This window comes from Crotalus tigris, unplaced genomic scaffold (genome assembly GCF_016545835.1).
Source record: "Crotalus tigris isolate CLP2741 ecotype Arizona unplaced genomic scaffold, ASM1654583v1 scf7180000024506.7606697, whole genome shotgun sequence".
Taxonomy (NCBI): Eukaryota; Metazoa; Chordata; class Lepidosauria; order Squamata; family Viperidae; genus Crotalus; species Crotalus tigris.
The window spans coordinates 1,218,287-1,228,612 of NW_024100678.1; the positions used below are offsets into that span (position 1 = coordinate 1,218,287).

At 36.4% G+C, this 10,326-nt stretch overlaps 1 protein-coding gene across 4 annotated transcripts; it reads right to left on the bottom strand.

Annotated features, from left to right (window-relative positions):
* Window positions 1–803: 803 nt before the first annotated feature.
* On the bottom strand, window positions 804–9,317 carry HEMGN (hemogen). 4 transcript variants are annotated; one of them, XM_039333638.1, is made up of 4 exons: window positions 9,293–9,317; window positions 5,095–5,176; window positions 3,403–3,656; window positions 804–1,018 (listed from the first exon to the last, which is right to left on the bottom strand). In XM_039333638.1, exons 1-4 carry the CDS (start codon window positions 9,300–9,302, stop codon window positions 918–920), a joined length of 447 nt encoding a protein of 148 aa, XP_039189572.1. In that variant the 5' UTR covers window positions 9,303–9,317; the 3' UTR covers window positions 804–917. The 4 variants fall into 4 exon arrangements, with proteins under 4 accessions (XP_039189572.1, XP_039189571.1, XP_039189568.1 ...); XM_039333637.1 differs by having other exon boundaries at window positions 5,083–5,176; XM_039333634.1 differs by lacking the exon at window positions 9,293–9,317 and adding an exon at window positions 8,320–8,503 and having other exon boundaries at window positions 5,083–5,176.
* Window positions 9,318–10,326: the final 1,009 nt, after the last annotated feature.

Below are 10,326 nucleotides of genomic sequence, written 5' to 3' on the forward strand. Positions count from 1 at the left end.
ATAATTTATATATATAAAAGGAAAAAGAGAAGACTGTGGGGCTAAAACCCATTGCCATAATATGTAGATTGTTCTAAATAGAGAATTCCAAATGTTAACCGTCTAAAGACCTACAGTGGTTTGACTTTTTCCCCTCAGCAGATTATTTGAAAATAATAATTGTGGAAAATGACAGAAGTATATAAATTAGAGAAGTTGCTTCTGAGAGGGGTCTAAAAACTTGTAAGAATGAGGCAGAAAAATTGACTTATTGTTTCCATGTTATTCTGTGAAGAGATTAAAAAAAAACATAGGTGCATTCAGTCACGTAAGTCCCATCTGTGGTACACAGTGGTGTAGCACAAACATTCACTTCCCCAATGACTACAAATAAGGAACATAAGGAGAAAAAAATGTTGGGGAGGCATTTGTCTTTGCTTGCTCCTCTGTATTATTCATCTTTGTTCTTTCCTGTTCTAACACATTATTAGATGGGTGCAAAGCGTCTCCTTCTAGAGTTCCGATATGAAGAAGTGATGGCTGCTATTATCTGGCAGAGGCATTCTGCTTACCTCTATTTCAACTTCCCAATCTGGAGCTACACAATGTCTTGGATGATAGTTACCATTGTCTTCCATCATCATGGTTGAAGATAATGATCCTTCCAGGCTAAGGCATGTTAAAGATACTAGATGAAGAAGCTACTTCATTTGAACATAGGTCAGTAAACCCAACATTAAAAAAATACAAAATCCCCTGGGCTGAATCGTCCAAAGGTAGACACAGTCACTGAGTATTTCAAAAAGAAGAAATTGCAGGAAAACTACAACAAAGGCTACCAGTTTTTTATTGCTCACACAAGAATGACAGGTATCATGTAGCCTAACAACTTTTCCACATTGAATAGGAACAATTATTATCCACACCCAACTTTTCAATTAAAAGCCAAATAAATTTTGCTCCAAGTGATCATTTTCCAAAGACTGGGGGTCCTCTGATTCTTCTGGTCTTGATGTCTCCTCTAGTCCTGGTTGGTGGGCTGAGGGAGGGGGGAATAAAAAAGGTATCACATACAAATATTTATATTGGTTTAGTCTAAATAATGCTAATGTCTCTGGGTAATAACTATAACCAAGATTAACTAAGCACTGTCTAAGCAAAAAGGAGTGAAACATCAACTCCCAAATTGATTATACAGTAAATAATGTCTTCAAAGATTTTTTTAATTGTTGATGACATATTCATAGTAACAGAAACAAAGAATTAGAACGAGCAATTCTTCAAACACGACTGTTTAGAAAACCAATAGTTTTCACAACAATAGTGTTTGCAAGGTAAAAATTAGATGATATATAATCCAGATGCTATTTCTCTGCTACCTAGGGCACCTGCTACTTTAAACATTTTATGGTCTTTCACAAACCATTGTATTTGTGATTATTTCTCTATAATCCCCTTTGAGATTTTTCAATACAATAAAAAGCTACATTCAAATCTTAAAATAAAGCCAAAGTGTACAAGCACAAAAAGGGATTCAGAAATGAAAAAGAAATTACAATAGGTATTGAAATCGTCTTTTTAATACTTCTGTCCATTAAAGCTGGGCTATAGTAGTTAATCAGTTAGAGTCTTTGATGGCAGAACCACCTCAATCACACTGAATTACAGAATTACATTTTGCCAATGCTGGCACAAGTGACTTATGGAAAGGTATAAGAGGAGACCCCTCTCATTCTACAAAGGGAAGCCAACTGAACTGAAAGCTGTATTCACTTTAACCTGGACAATGGTATAGATTCTCCCTCAACCTGAAAGGCAGAAACCTAGTTTACAGCTACAGAGTAGACTATAGCTATATATTTATTTTATTTCCTAAGACTTATCATTAACTGTAGGAACGATCTAGTGTTTACTACTTCTATTAAAAGTATTTTCTACTTGGTTAAGTGAGCTCACACTCAAACGGACAGGTTACATATGATGCAACAGACTTATCATCAGATCTGTGATACATTTATTCTATATTTCAAAAGTACTGTGGAAGGGTTTGAATGCCAAACAGTGAGGGGAAGTATTCCATATCACTTTCCTCAGGGCTTTTTTTGTCATAGAAAGCCCGGAACGGAGTTCCGGCACCTTTTTTGGATGGAAACTTATAGGGTAGGCAAGGCGGGTGGTATGACGTGTGTGAGTTCCGGCACCTTTTTTTTTTTTTTTTTTTTACAAAAAAAGCACTGACTTTCCTACTCTAAATATAAATACCCCAGGCAAAGGATTACAAATATATACAATAGCACTATATGGCATGTGACCAGGATACTTGAGAGACTGCCTCTTCCTGGTTACATCTACTTATCCCATCAGATCCCACTGGAGAGGCATGTTGCCAGCCCTGTCTACGAAGGAGTGTTATCTGATAGGATCTAAAAAGAGAGTCTTTTCTGCCGTGATGCCTGCCCTTTACAACATTGTTTCTCTGGAGCTTAGCTCCAAACTTGTGGGCCTTTAGCTAGACTTTGAAAATATGGCTTTGCCACCATACTTGGAGATCTGGCAGTAGGGGAGAGCCTCTTCAATAGCTATGCAGAAAGCGGGCACTGACTGGATTCTGCCACTGATTACGATTATTTTTTCTTTTTTTTAATATAGTCTCATTGACAGTTTGTCTGTTTATAGGCCTTTTGTTTGGGGTACTGTTTTAATTGTTGAGAGCTGCCCAGAGCCACCGAAGTGAGATGGGCGGCTATGCAAACAGAATGAATGAATCAATCAATCAATGAAATGTTAATCTATTATTTGGCCCAGAGATTGTTGCAGTTGTCCTTTCAGCCAAATTACTAAAGGAGAACATGAGGCATTGCAATGATGGAAGAAATGAGAAGCTGGCTAAGTTAAATTTAATAGCCCTGGAAAAACTCTAACTAGGGCTACCAAATAAGGGTTGCAAAAGACGACCACCGGCTGACTGCTCTTTGTTGTCCCCTGATGGTCATCAGAATTTTTGCAGATCAGATATGACATCTTTGCTCTTATTATATCTAAGGGCCCCTATTGTTCAATAATCCAGAAAAGATCACTACACTTGTACTTTATTTTCTCAGTAATAAAATAGAGATAGCTACTAGTACAGGAGTGTCCAGCCTTGGCTACTTTAAGACTTGTAGCCTTCAACTCCCAGAATTCCCCAGCCAGCATGGAATTCTGGGAATTGCAGGCCACAAGTCTTAAAGTTGCCAAGGTTGGACACATTTATACTAGACTCTTATCTGATCCAACTGAAGAATCATGGAAAGGGACAGGGAAGATGATCTCCAAAATTATTTCAGAGAACTTCCCATCCAGATCAAATTTCCTTCAGGTTAAATAATACGCTTCTCACGAAAAGAGCTTTTATTTTCAAAGGCTGCTAGTTACAGAACTTACCACATCTGAAAACAGACGGAATTATTTCCTCTTGGGAATATAGCCCTTCCGTTACCACCAGAGGGACAGAGCATTCTTCGTGGAGTCCATGAGTGACTTCAGCTTTCTCCTCCACTGTGGCCACCTGTGTTTCATGACTCTCAGCTTCCTCTGACTCCAATTCTGGTTGTGGTTCTGGTTGTGAAACTTTACGTCGGCCTCGGCCCCTTCCAGTTGCTCTTCCTTTCCGCACTCGCTTCTGCTTCTTTTGCTCCCTACACGAGTGTACACATAAGAATCACTTCGTAAATTCTAGGACCTGACAGATTGCTTTGAAGGGCCTTTTCACTAAAACATTAACTCACTTCTTTAATCACATTAAAATTCCCAGCTTAATTATTAAGATTATTTATTCAGCACTTTTCCATTCAAGATGAGCAAACTTGAGTTGATGGCCCAATTCGAGAGAGGATTGAATGTGTTCCTGGACAGTGATTCAACATCCTGCAGAACTCAAAGCCATGGTCATATCCAAGCAGGAGAGAAAGGTTTGAGCAACAAAGAAAGATGGTGGTTTCTCTGACTTTCACCTTCAATCTATTTCTGCCTGAAATGTATTTGTTTCTTCCTTTCTTAGAGGGCTTATATGGCTGCCTCTCTCACATAGATCTCCCACCAGTTCCATTCCTTGCTGGGGTCCCTTTATGAGGTAAACATGGGTCAAAAAATAAACTTAGTAAATGCAGCAGGGGTGAAAAGGTTTGATCTTATAACTGTAGCTGCAGCAACAATGCTGAGCTGTGAAAAAATTAAAACCTGGTTTTGATACACCATTTCAAAACCTTATCTTCCAAGGATATTGTACAATGGCAAAAAAAATCTGACATTACATATAGATGCAACTTAACATGCTTCGATATGTGGAGATACACCTACACACATAAAGACATGAACACAACATTTTACTGGTTATGACACGGAAACATGTCTGTTAAAATTTCAGAAGCCAAAAAGGGTAGCTGAACATAATGCTTCATGGGCAAGGGTTTGTTTTTTTTATTGTATGTACTATAGTTCCTTGCTTGTACCTCTATAAGAAGCAGAATAAATGATGCCAAATATTAAATATTGCAAAATAAGTTATTTTAAATTAGATGTTACAAATCTATTCTATTGGCATAGAGTAATTTATGAACTGCATAATTCTGTTTCCTGTGCAGGGAGTAGATTCAATAGATGTTGCTGGGTAGCTAAGTAAAACAGATGCATTTCCAGAATCATCTAAATTCCAACCATTTGTATGAATGCATATGGGTCAGCGTGAGAATGAGAAGGACAAAAGATTCAAGGATACAAGTGGGGGATGGCATGTTATCTAGGAATGGAATAAGCAAAAATTTTAACATTTGAGTTGGAATGAAATACTGGCCAAGAAGAAGGATAGCTCTATAAGGTGTATTAGGAGAAAGTTCTATATGAGGAAAAACAAAACAGATTTCTTGTTTTTCTTAGAAGAGAAATCTATTGTGGTTACTTTGATTAAACTTTAATGTGACTAATTTGTTTTTTTTATGAGAGCAAAAGTAATGTCAGTGTCATTATTTAGACACAAAACATCCTTTTAAAAGCTATGTACAAACACATCAGAGCAGATTGCTTTATCTCTAAAAGAAACATCACTTTGTCACCATCCTAATTTACCCCAGAACCCACTGTTGAGTGTCTTTTTCTTCTGCTTCTGCTCTTCTTTTTCTGAGAAGTTCTCGGTCTCTCAAACGGTGTGAAATGCCAACATCTGCAAGAAGTAACAACAGTTGCATGAATTATGCTAAGAGATTACACTGTTAAGAAATCCAAACAAAAAAAATGACAGAACCATTTCAGCAACTAATACAGAATATATTGGGTTATGTTTAGGAAATTAACTGCCTACAATTAGTATTTGCATGATGGTTAAGTTGAGGAGAGGGTTTCAGAAAACTCTTTTAAGAGTTTAATTGGCTACATGAACACGAAGTGAACATTATTCCAATTAAATACTTCCATCCTGGCTATTGTATGTGCTCATCTTTTGTCTCCATTAAAAAAATCTGCTGAGACAAGCCAGAGAAATAGTAACATCCTGATAAGTCACAATCAGAATGAAAGTTATTATTTTCTTTCCTTGTTCAAACCAATTCAGTGGGTTTAAATATTATTTTAGTATGCAAAATTCAGTAAGCAATTATGCAGCCCAAAGCTTTTAAAAATACTAAAGCTTCATTCTCTATGTATAGTATCTTCATATAATTGTACAGTCTATGTTCATGTTTGTCCATTTAGCTAAACTTATATTGTAATGTAACCTGCTACCACAGGTGGTATAATTCATTTCATTAAAAACAATCAGGTCCATTTTGCTGTGTTTCATTTCAGTTTTGACCCACCTATCGCAATTCCAAATGAGAGCAGAAAGAGTCATTTTGTCCAGATTAGAGAAATAACATCAGACACTTTTGTCCAAACAGTGAATGAGAACATGGAATAGAACTTTGCTTGATTATTAATTCTGAACTTAGAAATGTTTTTTTCTTGTTGGAGATAACATATACAGAACAACCTTAAGACAGCCTATAGTAATGGCATGTTGATTTGGGCATGTCAGATTGCATGTGGTATCAACATTTATCATCATCTGAGTAATATCCAACTTGACTAATATCACAATGGGAAATGCCCTCTTTTTTCCCTTTGTTTGGAAAACAATCTATAGGACATCTTTCTACGGCCATTATAGGATGATATTTCATAGTCAGTTAAGATATGAAAGCTATAACATGTGGTAACAACTTCATTTTCTAGCTTGACAGAATCTACATTTCATTTGCCTTTGACACAGATGATGACACATGTAAGATAAGTGCATCTTGCTCATAAATACTTTTTAACATTTTTCTCAGGTAATGGTTTTCCCAAAGTTTAGGAAATTTCTACTTGATTCTCCTTCATTTGAATCTGTTAATAATGCTATTACAATATGTCATGAGGCTATACCTATGACAGAAATTAACTCCACACTTGTAATAGAAGCACATCAGCTGTAGCAGTGTTTTTTTTCAGTGACACCTTAAGATTCGCTTATTTATATTCTATGGTATTCAAATATAAGTATTAAAATGGTATCTACCTTAGATGGACTGTACCGTAAAACAAAGAAAAAAAATATTGCATCAGCATATTTACTAATGCCTGCCACCTGATGGTTCTCTGTGGTTTGGATTCATGCAAGACACAAACGTTTGTTTCAATCCAAATGTGGAATATTATCCATAGTGTCCACTTCAGCAGCAAGTGAAGTCTCCCTATGCATGAAATGAATCTATCCTCCAATCTTTGATGGTGAGGGAAGCACTGAGTATCTTGCAATGTAAAGAGATTTGCTCTTATATCATTTGGCGGGTACCTATGTACCAACCGTCTCTCATCATTTCATCATTACACTTTACCATTTTCTATAGTTTTTGCTTGGTACTAATGTCCAACCGGTACAACGAAACAAAATAAATAAATAAATAATGCCATATTTCTCCTCACCCTCCCCTGCCACAAGTGCCGCATAAAACAGAAAGGTTGTTTTGACAAACTGTTCTCTCACAGCAAGGACCACCTTTGCCAAACACAGCAACTCTATGGCAACATCATCTGTTCTGATGCCTTTGTTCAATATTCACAACAGAAATAAAGAGAAAAGCACTACACAATTTGTGATTGTCTATTCTAGAAATGGATATTCTGAGTTCAATCTAGAGTTCAACAATAAGATTTCTTTATAAGGCTAATATGAGGATAATGGACTCTTATGGTAGAGATGCAGGACATCTGACTAGCAGAAATAATTTTTAATTTTCTTACAGTTATTTTCTCATACCAATTCCTTTTCCCAGCTATATTATCCCATTTTTCCACCGCAAGGCTTCTGGACTGGAAACAAGTCTAATACAGTCATTGTATTTATCTCCCTGTTTTTCACATTTATCTCTGCTTTTCCATTTATTATTCATGGCAGCTTGTGGCAGGTGTGGGGAGGCGTGGGGTGAATTAGCAGTGGGTTTAAGACATTTGGCTGCCTGAGGCAGAACATAAAATAGCACCCATCCTTTCCCTAAGTTAAGATACACATGACATCCAACATGGGATCAAATTATTTTTGTATCTGAGGTAGAAAATCCCATCAATGCTTCTTTATTTCCCTGGCAATACAATCAAGGCAATAAAGTAATACTTTGCACATCTTTCCTGATGCTTGAAATAAAATACTTGCATTTGTTCCCTTGACTTAATTGGTGGCTAGCTCTACTGTAGTTATACTTCAGTATTTATCTTGGTCCCTGATTTTCCTTTGCAAATGCACCGGGCCTCTTTCATTTGCATCACTATAGCAAACGATGCTATAGAGATATACATTTGTTAGGTATTGCCAAGGTTGGGTTATTCTCCAGAGTTTTGAGGATGAAGACTGATGGAACATTTTATGTGGAAGCAGTTTGAACAAATCAGGGTTCTCTTGATCCATATTTATATCCCTTACTTCCTCATTCTACATTTGCAACCTTGCAAAAAAAATTAGGTGAGGAGTTTTTAAGATCATCCAATGAGCTTCATAGCTGGGAAGATCATAACTGATCATCCCAGTCCAAGTCTAAAGCTGTTTAAAAGTAGAGGGGATAACCTTCTGCTATGTTTAACATTTTGCTTGTTTTTACATATTTGAAGGAAAGGAGCTGAAGCCTAAAGGATGCTATGCACACAAACAATATTTGCAGAAGATCCTCCCAATGTTTACTCACCAAAAGCAAAATAAGAATAGAGGTTTATCAGGAGCAAGGATCAGAGACCAGGTAATTCTCAAAAAAATGCAAACCCGAAAAGAAATCCCTTTCCCAAAATAATTTGCATTACCTGCAACCGCATACTCTTCAGGTATGGCCTCTGGCTGCTCTGGTGTTTCAGAGTATGAATGATCCTTTTCTAAACTTGCCATCTGTAACAGTTTATTTTAATATTTACATAGAAAAAGGAGCTGAGCTCCACCATAAGATCATGGAACGCATCTAATGGTTTAGTCAAAAAAGTTTCCAAAACGGAGGGGGAAAAAAAAAAAAGAAATAGACTACCCGCCCTACACATCTTATCTGCCATGGACATGGCTGTGTTAATACTATTTTTTCTTATCAAGTTGCAAAGGTGTTTATATTGATGCTAAAAGCCTGACATATCAATTTCCAAACGCTTTTTCCTCTCATGAAATAATTATTTTATCAAAGAAATGTGCCACTTTTCAAACATTTTGCATTTGGAAATTCCTGGAAAACATCCTTACCGCACCATTTAGAAATAATTACCTTCTCAAACAGCTTTGGAAAGAATGGTTTATTAGATAGAATTGCAAGCATCATTTAAACACAATAAGAATACTTCTCTGGAAAAAAATCTGTTCAAATCTATGTGTGCGTATATTTCCACGCAGTTTGGGTAAAGATCGCTTGTCTTATGTTTTCAGTTCTCTGAGAATATTCAAATAAACTAGATTTTTTTAAAGAGAATCTAGATGAGAAAATACTCCTGAGGTTTTTTTTTAATGTATATTTATTTTCTAGGGAGTGATCAGTACAATTCTAAAAACATATGCTAAATAAATAAATAGAAGCATCTGGCACACTTACAGTGTAGCAATTTATTTTGAAGAAGATTCTGCAATGGATACATTACTTTAGTTTTTCATATCAAACTTTGCAGTTAATACTACAAATAACTGAAATGTGATGTATGTTACAAACACTATCATTTCTTATTTTGCCTAATTTCCACTTTCTTTTAACCCTCTAACCATATTCTTGAAATGTACCTCTGTAAAATGTTTGATACGTATTACCTTTTAACATTGGGAGTTCCTTTTCCCTTGTCCTTTGGACACCTCCCTGGGGCTTAAAGGAGATTATTTTGCTGCTCTAAAAAGGTGGGGCAGACTAAAAGTGACAAGAGAGAAGGGTGGAGGTAAAAGGAACTAAAAGCACCTCCTGCTTTTTGTGATATGCAGAGGCAAGGCACTCATAGCAAACAACTGCAGGCTTCAAATAATTGAGAAGGAATCCTCAACTCTATTATGGCACTAGATACAATCCCACACATTCCATTTTCTTGAACAACCAAGAATCTTCAGGCATTTTCAAGATCAGCAAGTTCATTATGGCATAAGATTTCATCAGAAGCATTCAGTGCTTTTCTAAACTGGGAGGACTTATTTGTACAGTGGTAGTGAAACAAAGGTTGTGAAGTTTTCTAAGTTATTTTTTAAGTTCTACAGACTTTTATATTATTTTGGTTGTAACCAACCTCTATGATGAGAAACTACAGTTTTTCTCTTTCATTTCTGTAGAAATTACATGTATTTCTCATACGTAGCCTTAGTTGCTATCAAGCTAAGGCATAACATGTGAAATTTGAAAACAGTTTATAGTTTAATATGTTGCATAAATCCCAATGGTTGTTTATTTAATAAACTTTGGTTATCCGTATAGACTAGACTAGACTAGACTAGACTAGACTAGACTAGACTAGACTAACTGAGTTGGAAGAAACCTTGGAGGTTTTCTAGTCTGACCCACTGCTCAGGCAGGAAACCCTATACCATTTCAGACAAATGGTTGTCCAATCTCTTCTTTAAAACTTCCAGTGTTGGAGCATTAACAACAACTTGGAGGCAAGTTGTTCTACTGATTAATTGTTCTAACGGTCAGGATGTTTCTTCTTAGTTCTAGGTTGCTTCTCTCCTTGATTATTTTCCATCCATTACTTCTTTGTCCTGCCCTCAGGTGCTTTGGAGAATAGCTTGGCTTCCTCTTCTTTGTGACAACCCTTTAGATCACAAGTGTCAAACTCGATCATAACACGTGACATATCATGATG

What these genes read in the sequence shown, in the direction of transcription:
- HEMGN (XM_039333634.1), bottom strand. Translation starts at nt 8,401, where the DNA reads ATGGCAAGTTTAGAAAAGGATCATTCATACTCTGAAACACCAGAGCAG. An exon ending in TGAAGAGTATGCGGTTGCAG is followed by an intron (nt 5,177 to 8,319) that starts GTAATGCAAATT and finishes TACTTCTTGCAG; the next exon opens with ATGTTGGCATTTCACACCGT. An exon ending in ACTCAACAGTGGGTTCTGGG is followed by an intron (nt 3,657 to 5,082) that starts GTAAATTAGGAT and finishes ACACTCGTGTAG; the next exon opens with GGAGCAAAAGAAGCAGAAGC.